The sequence below is a fragment of the Varroa destructor genome, unplaced genomic scaffold (genome assembly GCF_002443255.2).
Source record: "Varroa destructor unplaced genomic scaffold, Vdes_3.0 BEIS01000001.1, whole genome shotgun sequence".
Lineage (NCBI taxonomy): Eukaryota > Metazoa > Arthropoda > Arachnida > Mesostigmata > Varroidae > Varroa > Varroa destructor.
Window position 1 is genome coordinate 52,901,610 of NW_019211454.1, and position 27,875 is coordinate 52,929,484.

At 41.9% G+C, this 27,875-nt stretch overlaps 1 protein-coding gene across 2 annotated transcripts in view; it reads left to right on the forward strand.

Moving 5' to 3' along the window:
- Cip4 (formin-binding protein 1-like Cip4) overlaps nucleotides 1–27,875 on the forward strand; it is a 74,517-nt gene that overhangs the window by 3,827 nt on the left and 42,815 nt on the right. Inside the window, exon 1 of one of the 2 annotated variants that reach the window (XM_086974385.1) lies at nucleotides 21,669–21,866. The exons of the other annotated variant lie outside the window; for it this stretch is intronic. Within the exon in view, the coding sequence (XP_086830511.1) occupies nucleotides 21,684–21,866 (183 nt within the window). The 5' untranslated portion in view covers nucleotides 21,669–21,683. Of the gene's footprint in view, nucleotides 1–21,668; nucleotides 21,867–27,875 lie in introns of those variants that run through there. 2 annotated transcript variants of the gene reach the window in all.

The window sequence follows — 27,875 nt, forward strand, 5'->3', positions numbered from 1 at the left end:
CACGAGAGTGCCACGTAAATTCCGGCAGACTACACGTACAAATAGACAAAGTAAGAGACCTACAAAAGCCCCTTATAGCGTTTGATTTATAATCAAGGGCTGTTGTGAGCTTTGTCCGATATCGACTTAGACTGGGCAGAAAGTGATGACTTGTGCGAGCTCTTTTCTCACGAGGAATTTAGTACAATACAATACTAGTCGCCATAAAATATCCTGGAGATACTAGAAATATATTGTCCAATATAGGCCACAGGAAAATGTCTGTCGGCCGAAGAACTTGCGGTGAAAGAAAACAGGAAACGACACAACGACATTTTTTCGAAACGAATCAAAATAGAACCCTGCTGATCGCGCCAAGCCAGACGACCTATTACGCGTTTGTATCACGTCACGTTTTTTGCCAAACTGCCGGCACAGACAGAGATTTTAGAGAGCGAACAGGACGGGACTTAGTCGTCATGCTTGAGACATGAGCAAACAACGTGGCATCGGCGCTGCATCATTGACATCTTAATCATTATGGTTATCAGATTATTATGGTCAGAGATGTTTTCGTGCAAGATTTCGCTTGAAGACTAGCGAAAAAAAACAGCAGCTCTCCTTAGAATAATTGTTGCGCTTATTATAATGCTGATGATGATATGGGGTGCACGTAACGATGTTGTTCGTTCGGGCGAAATAGGCGTTCGTCATAGGCAACTAGGCAGACCGACGAGTTGATGGTATAGCAATTTGATCGCTGGTCAGATCGGCAACGTAACCTAGGTACTTAGCGCGAAGGCGGATTCAACTGGTTAACGGCGGTGACCGCACTGCTAAAGCATCATAAAGAAACAAGCGATCGACACATGCCCGTCAAAGGAAATCTGCATTGAGTGTTATTCCCAGTATATAAAGTTTCATCGTTATTATTATTCTTATAGCTATTGGACACCTGTCATTTTCTCCCAGTGATCTTTTTGCAATTATTACGATCAAGCCATAATATTAGACAAGATCCCGCTAAATAGTTGTTACGATGCAACATATATGTTGCATCGTAACAACTATTTAGCGGGAGCCCGATCTGTGTATTTGGTTTTTGTTTTCATCAATTATTACACCTGACAATTTACTGATCGATGCTATGCTGTAATGATAATAAAAATATAAATAGGTCCTCTCATTTAGCAACGGCCGTTGTCTCTGGACAACGGTCTTTTCGCTCATTCTCAACAGTTCCTGCGGCATTTCGATTTGGCGGTTTCTTAGTCGGCCGGCCGGCTTCTTGCTCTTCTCGTTGATACACACTGGTGCGACGTCGATGTCTATCTTCGCGTGTATGTTTGTGCATCTGTCTTATCGGCTGAACCGTATTGAACCAGTGATCGAAGCAATCGGACGACGAGTGGTGACAGTGAGATCCTGTCGTTAGCGTCAGCGACTACCATACACACCGGCTGACTGTTATTCTTGTCGTAATAGCAGCAGTCTTAGCAGCAGTAATAAGGATAATGGTAGTTCATTTTTATTTAACAGTGAGTCAACCGGTGAACTGTGCCCGACGTCCGACGCGCCAAATGGCGGGGCCGAAGGGGCTGTTGATATGGCCGGTCGGCGATAGCGCAGTAAAGTTATGTACATATGTACACTGCTAGCGCTATAGTGACGAGCTGCCGCGTTGTACAGAGTTCATCTGTGGTTAGTACATCTCGAATGAATAGGTACTTTCGCAACGTCATATTGTAAAGCTTTTTGCAGTCTAATTTTTCCAGCACTAATTCTTCTTCGGAGGCTGCTACTGCTATTCGGTAACTTTTTTTTACTAATGCTTTTAATAGGTTGGGTCACACTTTAGGGGTAGGTCGGGATTCCTCAGACCGAGCCGTCCAACGCCGCTCTTCTAAGTGTCGTATGTGACGACGACCCATGGAAATAGTTTCGACGTTGTCCTCGTTAAGTTGAAGTATGCGCTATTCAGTCGGTACCAGTATTCAAACGCGATCTAAAGCTATTAGCTAAGTAAAAAAGATGACAAGTTGAAAACTTGGCTTATTTGCCCATTTTTCTAACGATAGGAAAGAACGCCGAAGAACATTCTGGAGATTGGCCCAAATCATCGGTGAAATAGCGCTTTTGCTTTCCGTTCCATTCACAAGTCTTCGAGCGAAGGGCGACAATGCTACAAACTTTGTTACTGCCGAGTCGACGGCAATGTAGTTCCTGTCAGCGTTTTAGTGTTCGCTGAAAATTTACAACAGAATAATATATTGATGTGTTTATCAGTTCTAAGGTTTAATTCGCTGCCGTACGTGCGTTTCTAAGGTAAATCGTACCCGAAGAATAAATCTTCGTGCGATGCTGTCGTAATGACAAAGACAGACACGACTTTCATTACTACTAGGGGAATCCTTGCTTTTCGGTACTTTTGTGAATCTAATGGCAATATGTTGTCATCTTTTAAGTGCCTTAACATTACCACAGATCTTCCGTGAATTGTAACACCAAGCAAGGAGTATGTCTTAGGCAGAAGGCTGTAATAACGACCTAAAAAGGGACCGGCTGCCAATCGATACAAGAACTATACTAGTTAGGTACTACTATGACAATATAGTTAAAATATAATCAGCGCGCTATGTGCATAGTGTCACATATAATTGTTTGTAGTCGAGCCTGCAATACTCGTCACCGAAGATCTGAGCTGATTCAGAGCGAACTTTAAGAGAAAGGTACAGAGAATTAACGGGTAGTGGGAATTAATGGGGATAAATACAGCCGGCCGGCTGAGCCCCACGTCTCACAGACACCACATTTTAGTTGTGCTAGGCATACGTAAACTATATTGCCGTAAACTATATTGCTCAAACTCTGTATGAAAAAAAGAGCTGACTGAGGATGATCCGTTTTGTAAATGATTTGCGGCTACGAATATCAGCTATTGCTAGTTACGGATTGCAGCTAATAGCATTTTGAAGGCGCATTTCACATATCCAAAAGCCAGTTTTTAGCTTAGTATTTAGGTTTTTTCGTCACGCGTCCTTCCATTGTTCCCGGTAGCTCCGTTCTTGCTTAGTTTTTCCAAGTACTAAGGCTAGTACTGACTGAGTGTCAATGTTCATCTAGTGGCGAGATCGCATTTTGGAAACTATCTTATGCCATGATACTCTACTTATAATAAAATGACCAGCTTGTATGTTCATAGTTCCCTTACGCTAGTATTGTCGTGCCTGTTCATTCATTTTTTCCTAGGTCCCGGCTTTCCACTCTGACAGGACGTCAATGTGCCTGAGCTCCGTCCAGATTGGTTAGCACCACTGGCTGGACATATATACCGATTCTGTTATATCTGTGACATTGCTTTAAGCCGCAAGCATATGACGTGTCTGTCGTGGTGACGGCGGCGGCTGTTTGCGCTGAAAACGCGAGATGCCGGTCCGCATTCATAACTTGTATAATTGGTGGCCACCGTCGCTACTGCACAAATGATTGGTGATCAGTGGTCTCTAGAGACGCGGAGCGAGGATAAAAGTATCTCTTGTAGACGATAACCTCGTGCGCTTCGATTTCATGGGAAATACGGAGCCAATAAAGCGACAAATAATCGTTGTGGACTCATAGCGAATAAGTTTTTTTTATCTCAGCATCGGATAGCCGTCTGTCGATGGCGGTAGTGGCATCAAGATCTGCGGCTGGGATGATACTGGATTGATCAGATCTGAAAACGATAGCAGATGTTCTAGTCTGTGGACTGGAAAGGGCTATTAGGTATTGCTGTGTCTATGAATAATCCACCATCCCCGTTCTGGGTAGCGGCCTTTCTAGGCGACAGGCATATTCTCTTATTAAAAGTAAAACGAAACGACGCGATAATCAGGCCGTGTTGACAGTAACTGCTTTTGAGCATTCGTAGGAAGCGGTAGATCTGCATTTCTATAATTGTACAATATATCTTGGCGTGGAGTTTGCCTTCAGAGGCTCACATGAGTCATTGTCCGTATCGAGAGCTCAGAAAGGCAAGTCAATTGGCCTCGAGTTGCCGCCTCAAGCTATGACTCATCGAGTTGTCAGGGCATAGCACAGCACGACGTATACTGTATGGAACGTCAATGCCCCGGAGACGCCTAACGTGGTTGCTATTGCTGCTCGACTAACTAGATATCGTATATCCTGCTATCTATCAGGAACTCCGTCAGCAGAAAATGTCTCATAGTTAAAATTTCATGGATTGTGAATTTATCCAAACCTGCTACCGCTAGCTAGTGACGTTAAGACCTTTTAAGCGCTATTAACTGCCAAGAGGATCGTTTACGTTCTCGTACGTCTTTCTCTGTTTGCTTAGCATATCGGCGTCGAGTATTGTCTCCAAACTAAAAACAAAAATTGTAGAGGATTATGGCAAGGTCAGAATGCTGCGTTCGATAAGCGGCTGGTGCTTCTGATGCGCTTATGAGCGGATTACAGTGGGACTTTGGCGACAATGTCAGACAAGACGAGAAACCAAGGTTACTGCATTGTCAAGGTTTCGGACTCTTTTTATCCGAAGGACACATACAGCTTCAATCAGTAGTGATGGTCGTTTCGGCGTTTCCGTAGGTTCCATAGACTAGTCGGTGTGACGAATATATCGGAAACATTCAAACTGGGCTAACTAACTGATGTGGAATTCGCCTGCAGAGTGGACAGTCGTGGATCGTTGCCCAAAAAAAATAGAGACTACGCTTCGCGCCTAAGTGGCAATCACTGCTTGTCGCTCTGTTGGCTTCTGAACCAGTAAACCGTTTACATTAGTAGGTAGCGTTCATCAATTATTTTTAATTATCTAATCCGCTTTTTGCTTATTGATAGCATTGACAGAGGCTCCATTATTTATGACAATTTTCTTTAGTGATTATATGTTCTAGCTTTACCCTTATTCTGGTATTTCGTATACTAATTCTTTACCAGCCCTATAAGGAACCAGTGTTGTTAATGTACGAGTTGGTGCCAGATTGGCATAGTCAAATGTTAAATCAGAGCGTCACTGTAGTAATGACCCCATGAAGTTGATGCATGTGACTATTTTCGAAGACAACTGTTTGGGAGATAAGAAAATGTCCAGGGACGTTTCTGGAGCAGTTGTAAACTCTCTGAATAATACATACCAGAAAGCAAAGTCGGCTGGTCAGTCAGCTATATTACGCCGAAAGTCGATATACAGCCACAGTTTTGATTTGATATCATTTGCTTATACGAGAGCGTTTGCCAGACCGCTTAAAAGTTCCGTTAAACTTTATTATACACAGAATTTACCACTCAACTTAGCATTGTGCGTAAACCTCGGCAACATCAATTTGTTGCTACTGGGGCATATTATCGACTCAATAACGGTTAAGTAGCTAAATCTCCTGTCATATTAAAAGCAAACCTTTGCGCATACACGCTAACTCGTCAGTGCGATAGCGGCGAATCGCACCATAGATATCATCGGACTGTGCGGTCTCTTTTTCGTAAAAGAGCCTTCCTCTCTGGTCGCTCTCGCTCCCGCTGCCTTTGATCGAGGGGCTCCGGCGTAACTGTTCTGTTTGTCGCTACTAGCGTGATTTTACCTGATTTCGTTCACGCTTTAGTTGTCTGTTAAGATGCCACCGATGACGGCGCTTGATCTGTTGCGTTCGTAGTGGGGTATGTTTATCGTGTCTCTCCATTCCTGCCATTGTTATTGTTACTATGAATATTACATATCGTCTATGCCCGTTACTGTGCCAGTGCAGACTGCCGCCCCATCCAGAGTTTACTCGGGCATCAGTGGCAGCAGCAGCAGCAACAACATATTCGAGCCCAATGCAACAGCAGCCTTCAGTTCTCTTTCCTTACTTGCCCAGGAACTTGCATGTCAGCTGCGTCTTTCACGTGGGCATAACAGATAGACGGAACACTCTCAACTGCAATCGTCGTTTTCCATATTTGGTCCATAGTCAACAAAGCGACCGCTTGCAGTCGTTCTGCGACTCCTCTGTCCCACAGATCGCTCATAATTTATAGTAAATGATGGTCGGGGCAGTCATGGCTAGAGAGAGCCTAGCAACCAAAAAACCTATTCCTCAAAAGGGTTAAGAACAGGGTTTAAAGAAAGGGGCTAAGTAAAACAAGAACATGCACAATTCTATGTCGTACTATGAGTGTTTCGACGGAGCGTATTCGCTCATGCATAACTAACGCACACAAATGTACATTAATGATGGCACCGCTAAACTTCTGATCTGAAAGTGAAGTTTACGACATACGATATTCCTTATGGTATCCCTATATTCAATAAATACATAATAAGTTAGTAGTTTGTTGGTTCTCATAGAAATGTTAGTGGCCAAATCTTAGCCAACTGTGCGAATATCGAAAAGAATACTTTGATATACGAAAGCGCTGTATGCGAAATTGTGTCGGTGGTTGGGGAAGCGTTGGAGTGACGCCGAACGTTTTGTAACAGTCAAGAAAATGTAACTTCGGTCAAAAAGTTTTAGATAGATTAACATGTTACTTTGGGATCGAAGAAGTATAGATTATCTGGACAGACGTCGTTTGTACTGGGCGTTCCCAGTTAATCACTATCAGGCCAGCTGATAACTTCAGTACTAGGCCAAGATGCTTTTATCCGACGGCCGATTACGTGCACGACGATGGAACCATCAAATTCGCCATGTCGCAGTCAGATGTGCATTTGCTCTCGTTAGACAGCGAATAGCATCTGTTGACTCACTTCATCATGAACCAAATAATTAAATCAATGACTATTATTCATTTTCTGCTTAAATGCACCTGATTACATTAAGACTGAGCAAGTGCCATGATCCGTATGTTTTCTATTGGAATGAACTCGATATCATGGCGCAGCAGAAAAGCTCTACTTAGAATGATCATCATCAAGTGATATCAGTTGGTTGAGGTTAGACTGGCTCAGTTCCTCTGCGTCCTTTTCCTTCTCAGTATATTCCCTATCTCAAATTTTTTCGCGCGTCTTGATTTGGGCTGTCCTCCATGTGTCCACATTACGTTGATGTAACCCGCTGCGTCATTTAGTGATTTCAATTGTCGGTAGTTCCCCGTGTCCTTCACCAGTCATCCCTTTGCTTCGTTAACACGCATGTATCAAAGCACATTCAGCTTGATAGAAAATTAGACCATGATTGTAGACGACGCCGATCGATCGATCGAAACGATACCGTGCTACTTTCCCATATCGGGGCAGGTCTTGTTAGAGTGAAGATGGTGTCCTAGTCATAATCACCATCGTCACGTGCATAACGTACGCCTAACACTTTACAATGTCGGTGTTGTATTTTAGTGATAGCAACATTTTTCGATCAGAGTTATTCCGAAACTTTGACGACTCCTGGTGGCTAAGAGTCCTCCGTTGCGCAGGATCTTAAAGATTCAAATGTACAATCATTTTGGGATTAAGGACTGGCATAAAAGAGATGTTGTTTTTCCGTAGCCAGCAACAACTTGATCATAGACACCTGCTTTTATAGCGTATCGTTGCTTTTCACAAGACTTCGGAAGGCAGAGGTCTATTAGGTTAACCTTTCCAGTGAAGACGAAGCGTTATATTACTATCTGTACACATTTAGATACAGATTCTTATCTTCGTTATTGCCGCTGTTGTGATTCTTACCGACTGCAAGACCGATAGCAACATGACATTGGCTATAACTATAATCCTTTGATTACGGGGTAACGTGTTCATAGCCGAGCCCCTCCTCTGTAAATCTTTTACCGCAGGAATCTGAAAACATCTACATGACAACGACGACGACAATGAGAGCAATAGATGCACTGGCATTTTCAATGCACGACAACATATTATCGGCGTTTAGTGCTAAATACAGAACAGTCTATGAGTTGTATGTTGCCCATAAAGCTTAAGGCAATTATAGCAGTGTTTTTGTTGCATTTACGAATGGAGCCGCTGCTTACAGCTTGCCCACTTTCTCTCATTTTTGTTAAAGTACATTTGACGGCTGTACTGTTTGCTGACACCGCTGCTGGTGACGGCGCCAGGGAAAATGGGCCGGTAATGGTACGTAGGCCATGATGACTCAGCAGCAACTAACCCTTTTCCATGCTGCTCGCACCGTTCCTCATTTTTGCTTTTCACGTAACAGTGGCGGCGCTAGAACTAGTAGAACAACTACAGGTCACGTGACTAACGTTTCTGCAGTAATGTGATAACGCTGTTTCTCTAGACTCTTACAGCGGCGAGAGCACTGAATGTGACGCTGCGTTCACTGAACCGTGTGCTGCTGCTACTGTTGCTGTTACTCTTGCTGTTGAGTCGGTGGAATTGATTCGGGCGCCAACGACAGTTTTGGTGGAGACAGGGGCGAAATTACACGCACGCGTCGTTTCGAGAGGCTGACATCATTCGTAGTTTTATGTTTCGTCCGTCTTATTATTATTCGAACGATGTATCCAGCTCAACGATTTCGATGACAGCAGCAGCAGCAGCAGCAGCAGCAGCGACATTACGAGGATCGCCACGGGCTGGTGCTGCTAAAGCTGTTCGATTAGTCACAGCAATCGTGTTAATAATGTCGGCATGGAAAGGAATCGCCATAAATAGTAATTTACACTTGCGTGAACTCGCTAAGAAAACAGTACAGGCAGTTTACCACTTAAGTATTATAAAATGTAAAGGTCAGGAGAAAACACCATTACGTTAGCAAAAATTTCCACCGAAAACTCAATCGAATTGAATTGCTCAATTCAACTGTTCATCACGTAGGCAAGCTAGCCTTCCAAACAGGTGAAATCAGCAGAATTGAAAGCTAGCCTCGTGCCGTTGTCGATGGTTCATACATTCGAAGTTAGTAACGCTAGGTTAGGCTGTAACGCTTTTTGTCCTCTATCACGAAGTTTTCGTAGGGAAGTAACATCTGAATATACCATAGCGAGTAGATCCTTCGAAGACGTGATGCCAAAACATGATGGACATTCTCAGATGCTTCTCGTAATAGTGCCGCTGTAAGTCAACATAGCAGCAGTAGTGAATAGAAATATCGCTCTACGAGCATACGATAAGCGTATACGTATGCTACTACACTATGTATATAATATTAAGCAGCAGAAGGCCATTATGAATGGATCCCACAGATTGATGATATTGTTTCTATCGTCAATGCTACCCTAGAGGGCCTGACAACAGATAAATTCTAACAATCATTGTTTTAGTATACGACGACCAATTGAAGCATCGTTTCACGCTTATAAATACCGACTTATCTCTTTCTGTACTTCAAGTTTTACTTCCGGTATCATCGTTAGTCATCCCGTCCGAACACTTGTCCATCCACACACAGCCTTTGTCTGTCGAAACGAGCCAAATACTTCATTTGCTTGGTATGCAAATAGGTGAAGACCCAGTAGAGTGGTCAGCGCAATAGATCCGTTGAACTCGCGGAAGTCGTACGTTGAGCTATTCAGTTTAGCTGCTATGGGCTGGCGAGCCAGAGTTGTTGAAACAGCATACTTGCTATATTAGAACGTTACGTCTATCATTATTACTACACAATCGTCTATTGTCAGTTTGTCGGTATGTTTGTTTCTCTACGGTATTTTGTTACGTCACCCGGTGGCGTACAACGTCTAAATACATTTGCGGTAAACAGCTGTGAAACGTGTCGTTGGTGATGGTTGGAGAGGTAATAACTGTAAATTGGTGGGAACATGGGAACGTACATGCCAGACAATGTACCTTTCGGATATTACGGTCCAGTGTTGCGCCGTGCCATGACCTTATATTGAGTTTAGTGAGATTAACATAAACGAAACTGAATAAATTTAAATAATCATACGCGATTTTTAGGGGTGACAATGGTGCTGAAATACGCGTAACAACACCGGCATGCATGTTCAAAAATGAAACAGAATCTGTTAAACGAAACTGACCTAGGAAGAGCTGAAGGAAAAAAATTAGAATAGTTTATATAAAAATTTCTAGTAAACACGCTAGGAAAATCTATATCATCTTCCAATTTTTATTTTCCGCCTTGCGGCTTATTTTTCGAAAGTTGATTTCGAAAACGATTTCTAGATATAGCATTGCTTCTGACTGCAAACTACACCGGTACGTCGAAACCAGTAGAAACTTTAATGTTGACAACGACACTGGCACCGATACACAGGGGTGAATGCCTGACATTTTTTACATTGGGATATTCGTTTTTTATTTATTTTATGATGTCATTGTGCTTCGTTAGTCATCGTCTCCTCATTTTCTGTACTTACTATTGCTGGTGAAGTCAGTATTTAACAACAAGCGACGCCAACATGAGTTTTTTTGAAGCTGAGAACACGCACAGGTCGACGATAATGTGAGCAACTACAGCAGTACTGCTTGTAACGGCAGTGTGTAACGGGCATAAAACCCTTCAAGCTATACACGAACTATCCGCAAGCTGGGTCTGGTTACCATGGCCTATCTGACTAATGCCGGAAAGTTTAATGCCGGAAAAAAGTGCCTCGTAAAATCTAGTCGAAAATAACTCACCAGGAAACCAAACAATCTACCGTAAGAAATTGTTATTGGGTGATAGCGAGCAATTCGTTGTTTAGTTTGTGCCGAAGTAGAGCAAGCTAAGCTTCTGTTTAAATCACTTGCTCAACTAACATAATAATAGTAACTGCGGAAGCATTGAGAGATCTGTTTGACTAGATAAATATGCGTTTCTTGTATAGAACGATATAGAGGGGCGTGTTTCGACAATACTTCACTTGATTGGAACTTCGCTGAGGGAGCCGGTTTTCCCCCAGTTGTGAAGGTGAGTATGCTTAAACTGAGTGTGAGCGTCTGTGGCTTCCAAAAAAGGGCTTCGAACACAGAATACTACAATATATGTATCTGGCTACGACGACTCAATGATATCTAATTATTATATAGATAATATGATTTGAGCCGATGATGGTTACTACATAACTTAATCGTTTAACTGTCATGCGGACCTGCATGACCTGAAGGAACCTGTCACGTACCAGATATGCCTATCTTAATAATAACTATTTCTTGTGCCATGCAAGCATGATAAGCAATCAATTAGAGAATTTCTTTCTGATCTGCTTCACTTGCTTCCGATAAGGTTTCCTCAGTTAAATCAGACGCATAGGTGGATCAACATCCCTACATAATGAAATTATTCATGCAACGATAAATCTAATAAGTTGTTTCTTACAAATTCTTACGGCGAACTTACTCGTTAGTTAGATTATTATCGTTACTGCGTGTCTATTTCTAATGCTACGCTTGCATGAAATATTACTACACTCAGTCTTTATTTACAAAAGTCTGAGTAAAGATTTCGGTGCTATGAAAAGTTGTCCGACAATCACAGCGGACCGCGTTAGAATATGAACAAATACCTAAAGGAATTCAGCAAACACTTAAAGGCGTCGCCACATGGGCTCACTAACGAGTTCATCGTGGTTCTTATTCAAGGCAATACAAGTAGCCCAGGTTCTTGTTGTCGGCTTAAAGGCTTAAGGGCATGTGAGCGGACGGGATGTCTTCTCAGTTGTTGCATGTAAATAGAAAAGTGATCGCCAATTTTCAATACCGGAAAGAATGAACCGGAGTCCGGAGACACGGTTTACATTGTTGATTGCTTGAAACTGTTGTATGTTATCAGGTTGTTCGTAATCACGAAGCTAGTGACGTTCCACTATGACCCATTGCAGCAGTTTGGAGACCGGCTCAGGAGGGTCGGTTAAGAGTCACTGACTCTTCTTTTGGTGCATGCTTACGTTGGCGTATAACGTTATTCAGAAAATCAAACGAAAGCAGGTAGTCGCTCTGGCGCGGCTAAATGCTTCGGTGATAGCTAAAGGCTAACTAAAAAATATCGATCGTTGTTGCTAGCATCTGAATAAATAAGCGTTAGGGTCCGTCTCGATGCGGCTCTGTGAAGCAGCAAACAAGGGTCCCTAATTTTATAGTCCCTTTATGGTGCATCTAACAGCGTTGTCAGCAATCTGATGGCCGATTCCAAATCGGAAACTGGATCGCCATAACATAACGCGAGCTGAGTAGTGGCTGCTTAATGATGACATTGTTGGTTGATATTGCTTCTTGCTAGCATGATCGGCCATGATTCAGTGGCTAGCAGCGCCCTCTTTCTTATGATTAGGGCTGCTTGTTTGTGAACCTCCCATCTTGTTTTCATTCACTTCTATACGTCGATTGGCAATTGTCAAGCGGTAATAGAAATATTCTTGTGATGATTGTGGCGACGCGCATTCGCCTGTAAAAAAAATGGGCAGCTTCGATCGAAGTAATTTCAACATGTCGTGGTTTAAAAACAGGAACTGCATGATTCTATGATGTAATTAATGACAGTGGCATAATAATATGCCCCTGACATTTGTCCACTAATCATCACGCTAATCGTGTTTATCGAAGCACTCCATTGAAGCTTGCTTTGTAAAGTTTATGCGACTGGTTGAGCACGCATAAAGCTGCCTTGTTCTGCAACGTAACTTTCCGATTGCGGAAAGTTCAAATTGTCGCTCGACTTCGGTCAGTATAAATAATATGTGTGGGTTTCAGAAAGGCAGGTGTTTCACGAAAGACATTTCGCAAGCCCAGTAATATGGATCGTTAAATTGGCTTCGGCAGCACTGCCAGTTGGTATACTAAGTATTATACTAAGTAAGGTGCCGAAATTAGCCACACGATCGTTCCCTGAACATTTTTAATTGCATTTAGATGATTGCTTTGAGGCATCGTTTTAATTACAAATCCTTCATTAGGCGGCATCTTACTTAGTTCGATGCCAGCACATCTTCGTTCGATATTACAGGTTCCGTGACTCATGTTTCAGGACAGCTAACATTTTTAGAGCAGTTTTCGTTTACTTCGTCACTGAAATCTGGGTTAGTCCTACTAGCTTGACGCCTGTATATTCGGGCTGAAAATCAAACGTAGTCTGTAAAATGTCCGTCGTCACATGGGCAGGAAATTGTTCTCAGCTTACTGCATAAGACGGTGTTCGACTGTTGATGTGTATGAAGGGGAACGCTCTCTGATTTTATTTGATGTTATGCTTAGCCTATAAAGGTTGATAGTTTACAAAGCTGCGAAGTAGAGCTCTCTCTTAGGCTAGACTGGGCCATTTCCGGTGCAACCATTGGCCACTGCTTATACGTACGAATGACGGTAATTTCTTATCAGGCTTGAGATGAACTTTCTGTTTACACGTAATGAAGATATCTGCTATTTGCCGACATCGAGCGTCTACGAGTATATATGTTTATAGAATATTTCAAGTCCTAGTAAGCAGAGATAGGTTACTCTTGTTAATGCTCAATGTAACGACTCGATGAGATAAATATAATAAAAGAAGGATAAGTCGTAAAAACGTCGGACAGTGATAACCCTAAATCGTTTCAGAAAATGGCTTAGAGATATTCAACGGGCTGCTGAGACTATTTGGTCTGCGTAATGGCAACAAGCAAATAGAATGTGACGGACAAAGAAGGTGCCCGGTTTTAAAAAAACCGCCAGGCTAAATTTCATCAATGCATCGACCGAGATTACTAACTGTTCTATATATATATATATATATATATATTGTGTTGTATACTATTGTAGAAGCGAGAACTCTGGAACGATGCTGCCGTAAATATGAAGTGAAAGTTCTGCCGATATTACTGCTTACTTATTTATGAAAATAGTCAGGGCAAAGAAGGAGCTGGTGTGAAGGGCAACAAACTCTTTCAACGACGTGAATGTATTGTAATAATAGCGATGATTCAAAGTTAGAAAAAGAAATAACACTGTTAGCAGGCCTTCACTATGCTGTTGGTAACAATAGCGATTGATGATGGCACCTGTCTGTAATGCTGTTATGGATTTTGTCACAATTACTATCGTTTTATCACCATGGAAGTTGTATTGTCCTGCATTGAAGCAGGCCGCTGGTTCCTTCTCGCCATTTAACCGTGCTCAAACAAAAGCATTCTACTCCTCGTGTTGCTATGTTCAAGCTGTGAAAACTCTGTCGAGTGCACGAAAAGAGATGGGAGACCAGCTCAGCGTACCGTTTCGCGTGTTTAATTTCATCTAAACTGTTTTGTGACATCTATTACCGTAGCGGTTAGCACAAGTATAAACTATAATCCCTTTAGATTTCTGTCAGATGATGAGCAGATGTTAGGCAAAGGGAATCAGCCTGAGCGTAACGTAGTGCTTTATAGTGCCCGAACAATTCAAATATATGATGCAATTTTACTAGAGTCCTAGCGTTTCAATTGATGTTAGGAAGTAACTGATAAATGCAATATATGTTACTTTTGTCGTTGGTAGAATACTGGCTAGAACATCAAACTCGCGGCAGAAACTTGCAAAACCTTGAAAAAAAAAATTAAATTTTTTAATGTTAAGATGTTTATCAAAATTAGAACATTTCTAGAAATATTTTGCCTTTGAGAACGTGTGCCTTTTCACCCAGAACGTAGGCGCAAATGCTTCGTTCGGGGAAATGCCGAAGAAATCGGTTTACTATAACGGTGTTGATGAAGTCCGCTAGGATTTCATTCGAACTATCACCTACATCGTTACATCATAAAGCTTGCACCCATTTATACTAACTCGATCGAGAATCCTGAAAGCTATTTGACAGAGAAACAAGGATGGAGGCACTACTTGCTTTCAGTGCTCATTTACCGTCATTGTTGACAGCCTTATGTAGCATGCCCTTACAGAAACGTCTGCAACATAACACCGAAGTTTTAAGGAAGAGGCAGATAGGCCTAATTATCCAATAGAAGATATACGTCGACTACAACATCACTAATTAGTACTTTGCCCATAATAAAAAAAATTGTTTAAATAATTTATCTTAAATTGATCTAACTTCTCTCTTAAAAATAAAATCTTTTCTCCCAAGGAACAACCTGATTATGTTATCTACGGTGGTTTTCGTTTCACTCTGTTTATTGCTATTAGTACATAACTATAGCACAATAAAGACTGGCAGGCAAAATAAATATGAATTTATTTGGCTTAGAAATTTTCTGATGCTGGGGTCGATATGAGGGAAACGATCTCGGCATGTATTATGTATATCTAATGTCTCTAAAAACCGCAAGGCGTTTCTGGGCAAGCAAATAATGGCCTCGGGAACGACCATAATCCGTTAATTGGAGTCGCAGGTTACCATGTTAATTATCGTTGCTTAGGCACAAGTACAGGAAAGTTGAGTCAATATCGGATAATGGTCACTAATGACGCAATCAGCGATGGCTGTAAAATCGGCATCGTGCGCAGCTCTACCTTCTGTGTGTTGTCAACGGCTGAGCACGGTGGGATATATAAACCGAGTAATACTGTTTTTTCGATTCCTTTAAAAGTAGCCCGTTATAAATTTTTTTTTTTTTTTTTTGCTAATTAAAGCATGGAACACTTATTACGTAACGATACACGAATATGTGGCTTAGTTACAATTTAGATTATTACCCAACCAGATTCCGCCAACAGCCGCGCTGGCAACAGTTTTTACTCAGTCGTATCGTATTCTACTATTAAATAGAACACGAACATTAAATCTTTACCTTGTTGTTCTTACTTGTAGCTTTGGGATCAAAACATTAGCTTTCCGCGCAATATCTACGACCAAAAATTCCTAAGCTTAAAAGAGTACATTATCAAGTAAATATGCTCTCAAAGTTGTTAATTAAGCGCCTCGATCTGTCGCGTCGTGTGGCACGATCCATTTACGAATTTTGTCGACGCGGGTTCTCTGCTATATTTTGCAGACGATATAGTAGAAAAAACCCAGACAAAACATGAAATAGGTGACTTGCTAATTCTATATCCAATATTTTCGATTTATGTTGAGTAGAACCGTAGATGATCGTAATGGACATAAAGCGACGAATAACAGGCGGTAATGGTTGGTGGGCAAGTATTTACGTCGCGTAAACTTTGTGTTTGTAACGATTTTTAGCTGCGTTTACTTGACAACACAGAACGACAAGTGTAAGTGAGGGCAACTCGCGAACTCGATTTGTTAAATAGCGCGAGGATTTGAACTTTTCTAGCTAAATATGGCAAGTAAACAAATTGATATAAGGCGTTCATATTGATATACGCACACCGAGCGGTGTTATCGACGCCTTTCAAACCCAACGCAGACTAACTGCTGTGTAAATGGTCGACTTATGTACAAAATAGCCAAGGCTCAGTAAACTTTGCCAGTAACAATGCTTGAAGCGGCTAAATTTCAGATACTAAAAAAAATGTTTATTTAGATGTGCTGTGGAGTGGCCAATTAAAGTCTCTTTACTTTCTTGGTTTCTCCTCGTTGGCAAAGGTTATACGGTAATTCATATGTAACGTAACACGTAACTGCAACTTTATATATAAATAATAATTACTTTGTACCATCTTCAATATATATATATATATATATAGTTCTATGGTACTTTAACGGTTTAGAGAGCATCTGCCAGACTACACTGAGCTTTTCGGTATGAATTCACACAGACACACACACACGTACAATGTCGCGTTTGTGTGTGTATGTGTATGCGGGCGGGCGGAAGAGAGATTGTGATGAGAATAGACAAAATAACAGAGAAATTATATCCAGTCATTGTTCTGGGCTCACTGCCAAGGCCGGTAGTAGTCGCCAGCAGCAGCTCGTGCACCACAGTAAAAATGTGCAAAAACACGATCGCAAAAAACGCAATACATTTCTGTCTACTAAACAGATCTAATGCTCCGAAGTGGTCAAAGTCTTGACAGATCGGCAGACTCATCGATGATTTTTCAGCAGCGATTCATAAGATGCTTGTTTCGACGAATTGTTGTTGATCATTATCGAAGTCAATGGACGGCTAAATCAAATCCATTTTGATGCAGAAGTAGGCGACACCGAAGTGCTTGTTTTATTTAGCCTACTAAGGACAGTTAGCATAATCAGCGTCACCATGGTCATAATGGCACGACAAGATGGTAGTCGTATGGAATATGAAGTGTTAAAATTAGTCAGAGCTTCGGGCACGCCTATATAATTATGGTGGCTAAAATTCTGTAATATTCTTTTGTCACTTTTATTCTTGCTAACAGGCAGGCAAGTATGAAGAAAGACTGTAGGCTAGACCGGTTTGTGTGAACTTTCGTATACAGCCGAAATTCTTTAACAATCGACGTCTAGTTAAAAAAAAATGTTCAAAAAATTAAGAATAACCTTAATTCACTTAAACTAGAAAATGGTGTTCGCGGGCTGGATTTAAAATACTTATAGGGAGCGCTCGCTACCGTGACCTAGACAGACGCTATTAACGCACATATCATTTTACCACAATAGGGTTTGCCTTAGCAAACAAAATCGCCGGAGAAATGTTTAAACATATTTTAAGCCGTTGTTTCGTATTGACGGAAATCTCCTATACGGGTTAACAAAAGCTGTTAGTTATTATTATGTAACAGATGTATGTAAGATGCAGACACAGGCGAGACTCTATTCCGTATACTAGTTTGTGAATATGCATTTGCGAATGGTATCGGCTTGTAAAAAATAATTTAACCGCGATTTGTCGCAATACTGTGCTGCCACCAGTACAATTTCTATTCCGTTAGTACGATACGTGTGGATATAGCTTTTCTATGAAAAAATACGCACGTCGTCGCTTCAGTTGATATTAATTTTATCATCAACGGATATTTTGACAACGCTTTTACTTTCATAGTTCATGTTATATTACCTTTGAGACTTTAGTACTGCTGTTCACATGCGGGTGATAAATTTATGCCGCACTCACATCCGAAGCGACCTCCAGACCGATGAAAGTAGCGGATTCGTTATCGACGTTACATTTCCTTATCCAATTGAGTTAATCTTTGAACAAGTCGCGATGGTACAAGAATAGAAGCTTAGACCTTAGAACTGAATTTATGCGTGGAACAATTATAAAGCAACAAGACCATAACGACAAGAGTAATGACAAGTCGTTCGCACTTCTAGCCTCATGACAAAACGCAGCTTGAGATACCACTACCCGTGTTTAGCTCTTAGGCTTAGGTACTTCCAATTTGATTCCTGACCGCACAAGTACCTGTGTTGCTCGACATTTCAGCCTAAGTCGAGGCGGGGCAATGCGCTCACAGCATCATATTGTACATAAATTAAACAAGTGATTTCCGGTGATAGTGTGAGCTTACCATCCGTACCAACATTTCTTTTCTCAAACAGAAAATTCGAATAAATTGATCACAGTTGTATATTTACGATTTGTACGAGTAAAAGCAAAATGTGGCATTGCTAATGGGCAGATTAATTTTTAGCCAAAAAAAATGTGTCTGTTATAGAATGGACGGTTCCACAAGCATTAGTCACTGCTCTGTTTCCCACTATTTCGATATCATATAATGGTTGTCCTTCGTTAATAATACCAGTCACCTTTGTGTGAGCGTTGAGACGAAATTGTAATGTAGGGTGGTCAGAAGTAGTATTTTGTGCGCAAGCGGGGCACATCGGATGATGTAAACAGATCCCAATTTTTGGCTAATACTGTTTAGCCCGTTCTTCTCATTAAGTTGTAGCATGTGTCTGTCTGTACGTAGCGGAAAGTCGGAAGTTGTAGGGAAAGTAAATTGAGCATTTAAAATTAAGCGATGATTGCAGTACCTCTTACCCGACTTTGGGGGGTGAAGAGGTGAAGAAAGCAGGAAGGAGACAGACTTGACTTCAGCTCCTCCTCCCCCATCTCCCCCGGGAACTGTGAAGCCGTGAATCAGGGACGATGTTAAATAGCCAAAGTATTGCTTGTGCAGCGGCTAGAATCGAACGAGGTGTGCTGTCCACTGGTCAACTAGCCCCTCAAACTAAGCAAAGCCTGTTTTTTAGCTTCTACAGCGAATGGCTCACTTATTAATGAATGAAGTCATTTTTCGACGCTTTCCTTGTTGTTGCTAATGCTTCTGCCGGATATCCGGGCGACTGGTCCATCAGATAAGGATTGACGGAACCGTAGAAAAGGAAAAAGTTGTCGAAAATCTCCGGTGCCAAAATCTGCCGCCACCCGCTACTGCCGAAATGCAGAATTCAGTCAGTGAAGGTTACAAGGCGAAGCGGAGAGATAATCAAGAATAATTAAAAAAATGCCAAGAGTGGAAGCGGGCTTAGGGAAAAGAGATTTTTTCGTCACGGATCAGTAATAGGTCCAGTTGGGTTGAGGCTGAAAGAACAAGGAACAGGCTGAAAGAAAGAGGAGGACAGACTTACAATTCCAGCGATTGGTAAGCGGTCACTGCTTTTGAGCCAGATCAGAAGTGAGACGGCAGCTGGTTAACTGTTAGCTCGCGTTAGCCACAAGCACCAGTAGATGAACTAAGAGTGTAATTATTATCGACCCTAAGTGCGAACCTGATTGGTTTCGCCGCGTACGTTAGAAGAAATACGTACCTCGAAAAGACACCTTTGGAACGGTTGTTGTACGTTGATTTTGCAGCAATGTCGCATGACTCTAATGGGTGCCAAGAAACAGTGGGCGTTCTAGGCAAGTGAAATCGAGCGAAATCATCGCATACTTGGGAATAATTGCAAAAACCAATAATGAGATATAGCACAGATCATATCGGGTACTAATGCTCAGCGAAATACCAGAGTGCCTATATCCGACTCTAAACTTACCACTGCATAACACACAAAGAAAGGATGGCGACAACGACTCAGAAGTACGGATAATTCTACGATCGCATCATCGTATTTTGTGCCTGCAAAAATCGAATGTTGCCAGCGGGAACGAGCGTCTGATGAGCCGCAGCGTTTTCGCTCATATCAGAAACCCCACCTGCGGTACCTCTATTTTTACCCCACCCGATGGTCTGACATCTGACATTTTTCACCTTTTCTGGAACAGACGTACTGACGTTGTTGTTCGCTTCTTTGAATAAATTCCTGCTCTGAGCACATACTAATTATGTCAACCAGTGTACAGCTTACACCTAGTCATCATGCGATATGCGTAATGTCGTTCTGGCGTGAAAAATAGAACTCTAGCATCAGAAACCCATAGAGCTAAAGCAGCATTCGATGTACCGTGCATTTACGAATTTATAGCAATGTTCGATTCTGAGTAAAGCTAACAAACACTGCTTACCTATACGTTCGCATTGACTTTGTCGTAATTCAGTAAGTGTAGTACTAGTACCAGCTGTGATACGGCGGCTGATATGAGGACGAGAGCTCGCCAGAACGAAATAAGCGGATTCACCCTCGCCCATGGTTTCCATTCATTTGACCTCTGAGAAGCGTTTACGAACCTTACAAGTGTTACTGTGTGAATCCTACTGCCGCTGTAGCTGCTCGTTCTATATGAAGTTTTTTTTTTCGTTCGTTGCGTGCATTGGTCTTTCTCGCAGTAGTAAGAATATTACCACTAGTTCAACTAGCGCTCAACGCCAGCCGCCAAAAGTGAGCTGCAAGAACGACCAGCTCACAGGTACAGTGGTGTGTATGCATATCTGTGCCCCTAAACATTTCCTCTTGTGCCATCACTGCGCCTTTGGGGGTTATACGGCAGCGTTGATTTAGTCAGCTTCTTCTGGAGACAGCATACGTCTTCTGCTCGCCGCTGTCAGCTTTAATCGTTAACTTTTAGCGTCCTGAGAAGACGCTGCCTCGGCATGGTCACAAAGCTTTGAATCGTTAGGAAATGCCGGCCATAGCAACAGTGCTTCTTTCCAGCGTTCACGGTAACTGTTGAAACTAGTGGCAGAAGTAGAGGTGCAAATGAAGGGACTCAACCTAGCTACTCTCGCTCCTCATGCCGTTATTGGTACTGCGTGTAAAACGCAAAATCTACGGGACAGATGGGCAGATCAAAAGTAGATTACCACGCGCAAGCACACAAACACACAGTCACAAATAGAACTACTCGCCTACTTAGTTCGGCTAAAACGATGTCCGTCTGTCTAGCGAACTTCGCATAAGTTTCGATTTGGGCTTAAAGTCGCTCTTCCAATGAAAGCAGCGTCATCTGGTGGTGAATCATCTGGCACTCGGTGTTATACGGCTTGGCGGGTGCAACATTTGTCCCAAGCGTATTGGTTGGCCATAGTTCTACCATGGAAAACGTCTAGGAGAAAACAGAAAGGGACATAGAGGGGACTGGTCATCGACTAAGACAACTTGCTTGGCATTTTGTCCTGTCAACAGTCCTGTCAACATTGGACCTGTTGGTATCTAAAAGGCTAAAAACACCAGTGGAGATATAGATAATATATACAGTGAATACGTGGTGTTACAGTGGACTGTGTGTAAATCAGGGCGGTGATTACTACTCGGATGTGCGGAATGTGATTTACTACTTGACTTTCTTGCAACCGCGGATACTATTGATGATTACTTACATTCATACACGCTCATTATAAAGTACGCCTCTGAAAGTAGCTGCTGAAAGGGGTTCGGTTGATCCTGCGTTATTCCGAGTAGAAATTTGGTCTCTGGGCTCTGAGTCGCTAGCCTTTCTTCTGGGGCTATTTGGTCTGCTGCAGTCCAGAAGAAGCTGTCGAAATCAACCTTTGTGGACAAGAGTGTTGCTATTGTAGGAGAGATAGAAGTCGCGTGTTGTGTTTAAAATCGTGAAACTGACCTACTCTAATGGCGCTTTTGTGCAGAGAGGGTTGTATACCGCAGTGCCAGTGGTCTCCATTTGCAGCCGCTTTATTCCCAATGGAGATTGTGAAGGAGGCTCGACTTGAGGCTGCTGGCTGGTGGTCGGTAGCTGTAGAAGCTGCGGTCGGAGTAACCAGACTGGATAGCCTTTTCCGAGGTGCCGGCAGAGGAACACAGGGCAGCTATGATGTCAATTCGCCAAAGTCAACGGCAATCAAGATTAAAAATCATATATTGTGTGTAAGTAATTGTTCTATTGCAAGACTAACTCCGACCACGCTTCGACTAAAGCTACATATAACTGTCATTTCAATTCTGGCAGCTGTAGCAATTACAGGCAAACATTTCCTCAAACTAGCATGAGCTCATGCTGTTACACTATTTTTTCTTGATGTAACTACGAAGTCGTGGGCGTTACACATTTTCATTTGGTCGACAGATCGTGCACGCTGTTAGCCATTGAGTTGTCGTAACAATGACTTTAACAAATTACAAAGTACCATCTATTTCCACCGATCTTTTCGGTGTTTTATTGATAATTATTACCTGTAGTGTTTTCGCATATTTTTGTGACCAGTGCTATCGGTACCCGGAATTGGTGTCAAAGGATAGTCAGCTTGCATGCTTCCTAGTTGAGGAGATCATAAAGCTAAAGCACTATGTACGTCTATTTCTACACATTTATTGATGGTATCATCGGACTCCTCTCTGAATGCAAGCAAGAGTGACCTAGAGTCAATGTACGATGTCTAACTCCGATAAAGATAGCTAACTGCTACTATTTATAATATTAAAGTAGTAATAGCCAGCATACTAATATATGTATGTATACGTTGTTCATTGACGTGCTAAGTGGCGACAGACACTGAAGTCCACCCCAAACATTTTGTCTTTACATCGCACGAATAAAACAGTTGAGAGGTTTTTTGTGCTTTGTTAGTAAGCGGGATATGAGCCATTACGAGGTGCTCCATAGATACGCTAGTCATATACACGCTTATGTTTAGTTTTACTAAAGCTAGCTCTTTAAGAAGACTGTCAGCGCAGTTTTATACTAGACCAGCACCGTTCACAGGAACTCCCTTTAATATTCATATGATTTTCTGAAGTTCGTACAATATTATAGACACTTAACTTTACTAGCACCTCTGCCGTTGCAATTATCAATAGTAATATACGTCTATCGCAAAAACGCTAACCATGTCTCGAATAGCATGATCTACACTTTGAGAGCGCTTATTCTTCCAAGTGCACCTGGTGCTATATTTTGCTTACCATTGCTGATATTGAGCTGAACTAGTTCTTTATCACGTAGCGTACGATTCTGACAAACCAGGTCGGCATATCCGCACGGCAGAGTCATGGGGAAACTACCGTATAGCTCCGTTTACTTGGTGGTTATGAATGAATAGGTGCACGGACACGCTATTATGGAAGCAGAAACATCGACGATGGCTTCACGTCGGCCGCTGATAGGTCAAGGTTTTGACTGTCGACTTATAACGAAGTGTACCTAATTGTGAATGCTATGTGATCTAATTTAGTTTGAGCGCTATTTATGACCACAGCCAGTGCTAACTTGGCCTAGACAGGTTAATATACGGAGATAACGGAAAAACGACACAGATTTAGCTTTATAGAGAACTGAATTGTGCAAATAAAGTGAAAGAAAGGTGTAAACAACTGTGATTATTACAGACGATTAGGTTGGGAAAGTAAATGCGAGCAGCGGTTTCCTAAAATGACGTTTGATGGAAGTAATGATTTATTTTGAATTAATCAGATATGTGGCGACTACAATAGTACTAGTAATGCACTAGCTAATAGACACAAAATAATTGAATGTATACAAGCAACTATGCTTGGGTGAGCTGAGCTCCGCGAGTTGCGTGTTCTGATTTCACTTATAACTCACTAGAACTTAGGCCTGAAAAACGTGCAACATGAATGCCAGTGACGTAAAATCGTTTATTCGATTATGTAAAGGGAAAACAATACGCCTTTAGATGCTACCGTTGAGTATCGACTTTTGTTGTTTACACGCGAGAAAGCACGAATTCGAAGTGAGCATCTTGTACTACCTGAGATTTACGGAAAAACTGTGTGCTTTGATATATAAACATTTGTTATGAAGTCACATATAAACGTATCGTATGCTTCGTGTAATTACGAGCTGGTGTTCGCTAGTAAATGTGATATCTGTCCTTGCATAGTGTGTCGCCGTTAAATTCAGGTTCCTAACAGTTAAATAACATCTACTTGAGCATGGAGTGGACTAACCTAATCCAGTTATGGAATGGATAACATCTACCATTTTTATTTCATTAGTCTTGGCCGATTCAACATTTGCTGTTACTGCTTCTATTGTTTTACGTCAGCTATTACTACTTCTAATATTACGATAGGGATCATATGTATGCTGGTAGAGCAACGCTTAACGGTAGTGTTAATCTTTAAATTTGAAGCGTGTTTGCTGTTGGCTGTAAGCAATAGTTTTACGTTATTATTGACAGGATAAGGGAATCATGGCTTTACGTGTTACTCGAGTGTACACAAGAGTAGGGAGAGACAGTACAAGAACGCAGGATAAGATAGTCAGCAAAGGTTAGCGCTAACACAATTTAATAGTTATAGGTACGATTCTAACATGAACACTGCGAAGTCATAGTTTGCGTTTATTTACGCTGATGTAGCTATGAAAGGGAACTGACAATTTCGATAATTTTGAATGTATCTACACCGATGTGAGATGGAAATGCTCGCCCCGGCAATGAGCAGAAAATTCTAGCGTTTAGAGCTTAGATGATTAGCGTCTTGCAAGGATTTCCGCCCTTAGCAGCTACCGAAATGCTCTACTCATTCATATGCTTGAATTAGACATTCTAAATCAACCACAGGGAACTGGAAAATAATAAACGAAAACATTATAGATTAGTAAAGCTCAAATAAAGCGGTTGCAGCTGATTAGGTCAGCAATCTTAAATAGTCTAGTATACGCTGTCATTTTTATTGAGCAGACTCGCCCACCATAAACAGCCGATGCCGACCCTTTAACATAAATACTTACAAATATGATAATGATAAACCACTGATCTATTTCTATCAGGTACCACTTCGTTAGTTGTCGCAAGGTATTTAAGCATTGTTAGCGGCGAAAATATCTTCGTAATATTCAACCCAGCGCCTTCTGCTTACACTGAACTTTTTTCATAAGAGGCTCAATAGTTCCCTGAGTTTTGTAACCTCCTTCTTTCTCATGTTAGTACCCTGTGATGTGAGTGGCATACGGTACGAGACTCGACCCCGACTATCGGTATACGACGTAGTTTATGCGGCTTATGGTCTGGAAAGACGGTCTTGCTGGCACACGCCAATTTTGTCTTTTTTTTTTATTTTGCTCAGCCTCAAACCAAGCGAATCAAGGGGCTAAGTGTATCAAGAACGAAGCCAACAAATCAGTCCGTCTACTGCAGCCATCGCCATAGCAGGCAGCACTCGCACATAGAAGATCTGCTTTGAAGGCTAGAAGGTCTTGCTGTTTCACTGGTGCTGACGCTGATACTGGTCACACGTGATCTTTGCGGGGTACCGCCATGACCCGACCGATTGTCCAGCCAACTTAGTAACGGCAGCAGCCACAGCCGGACCCAGAGATAAACGTTTTAGTATGAGCCGATATGCAGGTACTAGAGGGTTCTGTGGGAGCAGGCGCTGCGGTTGTTGTCGACGCAGACAACAACAGCAACAACAACAGCAATACAGATAACAACAAGATAAACTGAACAGCCAACGAAAGGACATAAGCATTATGGCGACAACAAAAACAAAGGGAAATTTTTTACTTTTAAATAACACCTCCTTGCCGTGCCTCCAGGCTACGTGTTTTCTGGCTTACCATTCAACTTAAAGTAAAATTATTAACGAAAGAAATGTCGGAAAGTGGAAGTGGGCGCGAGCGGCATAACGACCAACATTTGTTGTTTGTAGGCGACTTTAGGTACAAATACTGCGTGGATCTCAGCGTGAGTTTTTTTCCAAGATCGGAAGTAGAGGAACTGAGTGAACTCGGTTTTTATTGATAGAGCAGCTACAGGCATCAGCGTCATGTCCAATTGTTATGCCGTTGAATTACAACAAACGAATATTTTTGCTTCGTATAGCTTGTATTGGCGTAACTGGACGTGTTTAGATAAGCTGGTAGTGCTCCAAAACAGAGATAGTAGCAGTGAGGGCACACTTAGCTCATTGAATACTGGCTTAGTCTATGAAGTAATCCTACAACGGTATTTCCAATAAACTATTGACGCGTATGAATACAGTGTTGAGTCGGATATGAGTATTATGTCATTACATAGTCTAGGTGCTATCACCATATCATATAATAGTGATAATCAAAACAAAGGTCGTGGCGATCGCGGTAGAAAAAATTCGCATTTGACAAATTTTAGCTACGGTATTTCCTAAACAAATAATAAGCGGATCACTTTAACAAAAGTCTAATAGGCCGTCATGTAAAACAACTCTATAGATTATAAGCTTGGTTTTAGGAAAAATATGTAAAAACGAGAACAACACATTTGAAAACGTCTGATGGTGGCGCCACCTAGACTACAATTTATTTGACATACTTCAGTAAAAAAAGATCAGGAAAAACATGTGTGAAATGGACAGTATAATAGATATTTGTTTACAAAGATAGAAAAGAAATCTAACAAGAACGTTCTTTGATTCTTCATTTCAGCGGAATTTATCCATACCCTATTATTCAAACAAATATATAACAATCACGTACGAAGATTTCCTTTGGGCTACATAAACACGAGCGTCTGCAGTAAACATCTATAGCTCAATCACTTTTGAGCTGGTTAAATTGTGAGACGATAGAATCCCTCTGTGAAACTTATCTCGATCAAGTAATGGAATAGATCAGTGTAGAATACATTAGAGTAAACAACTATCGGCCTTTATACGGAAAGGGCATAGAAATATAGATACCGATGCTTAGCCATTCGGTCCGTCACTCTGTTGGGCTAGAGAGAAGTCGCTGGGAAATGTTTGTTTCGGCCCTGGTAACCCATGAGGGGATTGGAATAACCCTACGAGAGCTCCGCGATGAGTTGGTCGTTGAACCCCGAATCAGAGAGTCAGTGCTTCGTGAAAAGAGATTCACTCATCGTGATACTCATCGTGATGGCATGCTTCCACTGCTGTACACTATTTATGTCGTTGTTCGAAGATTGAGTATAGACTGAATTTCGGTCGGAGACTTCGGTCACCACGAAACCTATAATTGTCTTCATGCACGAGTGTTTGGGAGTCTGCCTGATATTATTGGTCCGATATAATAATTATAATGATCATATACGTACAGACTCCATCTCTATGATTTGTTAACATCTTCGTTTTGTATTGTCTAACCTGGGTCGGTTAATCAATTTAATAGGCGCATGTTTATGAAACTTAATGGGTTTTACTTAATTTAAGCGATTGTGATGAGCATCTAAACAAAAAACTTTCTACGGAGTAATATGAGGCTACGACGGCAACGATATTATACTGCAGCTTGGTTAGAAGGTTACTTGCTATCGCATAACTGGGCTGAGCTCGTACACTAGCATATATCTCCGTCCCGTTAGAAATGTACGGCCGCCCTTTGTTTCGCTTTTGAAGCACTTTCTTCTAAGAAGTCATATGCGAAAAACAACCGTCTCAAAAAGTCGGAAACGCCATGTTTCACGAACCATCGGATTCGTTCGGTAGGTGTCCGTTGGCGGGCCGACACTGCATTCTTCGTTTCGCTTAGTTTTAGTGGCCATTGAGGCCTTCCTCCCCGTGCAGTAGCTCTCGACACAGCATGTTTTAGCCGAGGGGTACGTTTGGGTCAGCCCATGTTGCCGCTGCTGTCGGAATCGGTCCATTTGTGCGTCTTGCTAGATCTTATCCTCACAATCTGGCGCCAACTAACCGGGTATCTTAATACTGTTCGGCCGGCTGCAATCGACTGGGTTTATATACTTAGCTACTGTGTCATTGCTTGCGGTCTGCGTATCTCGAAGCTCTTTCTGTCGTGGCTTCTTACTTGCACTACCCTACTAGTAACAGAATACAGAAATCGACAGAAGGCTGCGGCCTTCAATTGCCCGAAAGAGCCGAAAACAGTGGCAGACGTCATCAGCTAACCTGAGCACAGGGGCATGCACGTCAGGACAAATCGACGTTAAAAGCCAACGCGGCGGATCAGCAGGCACC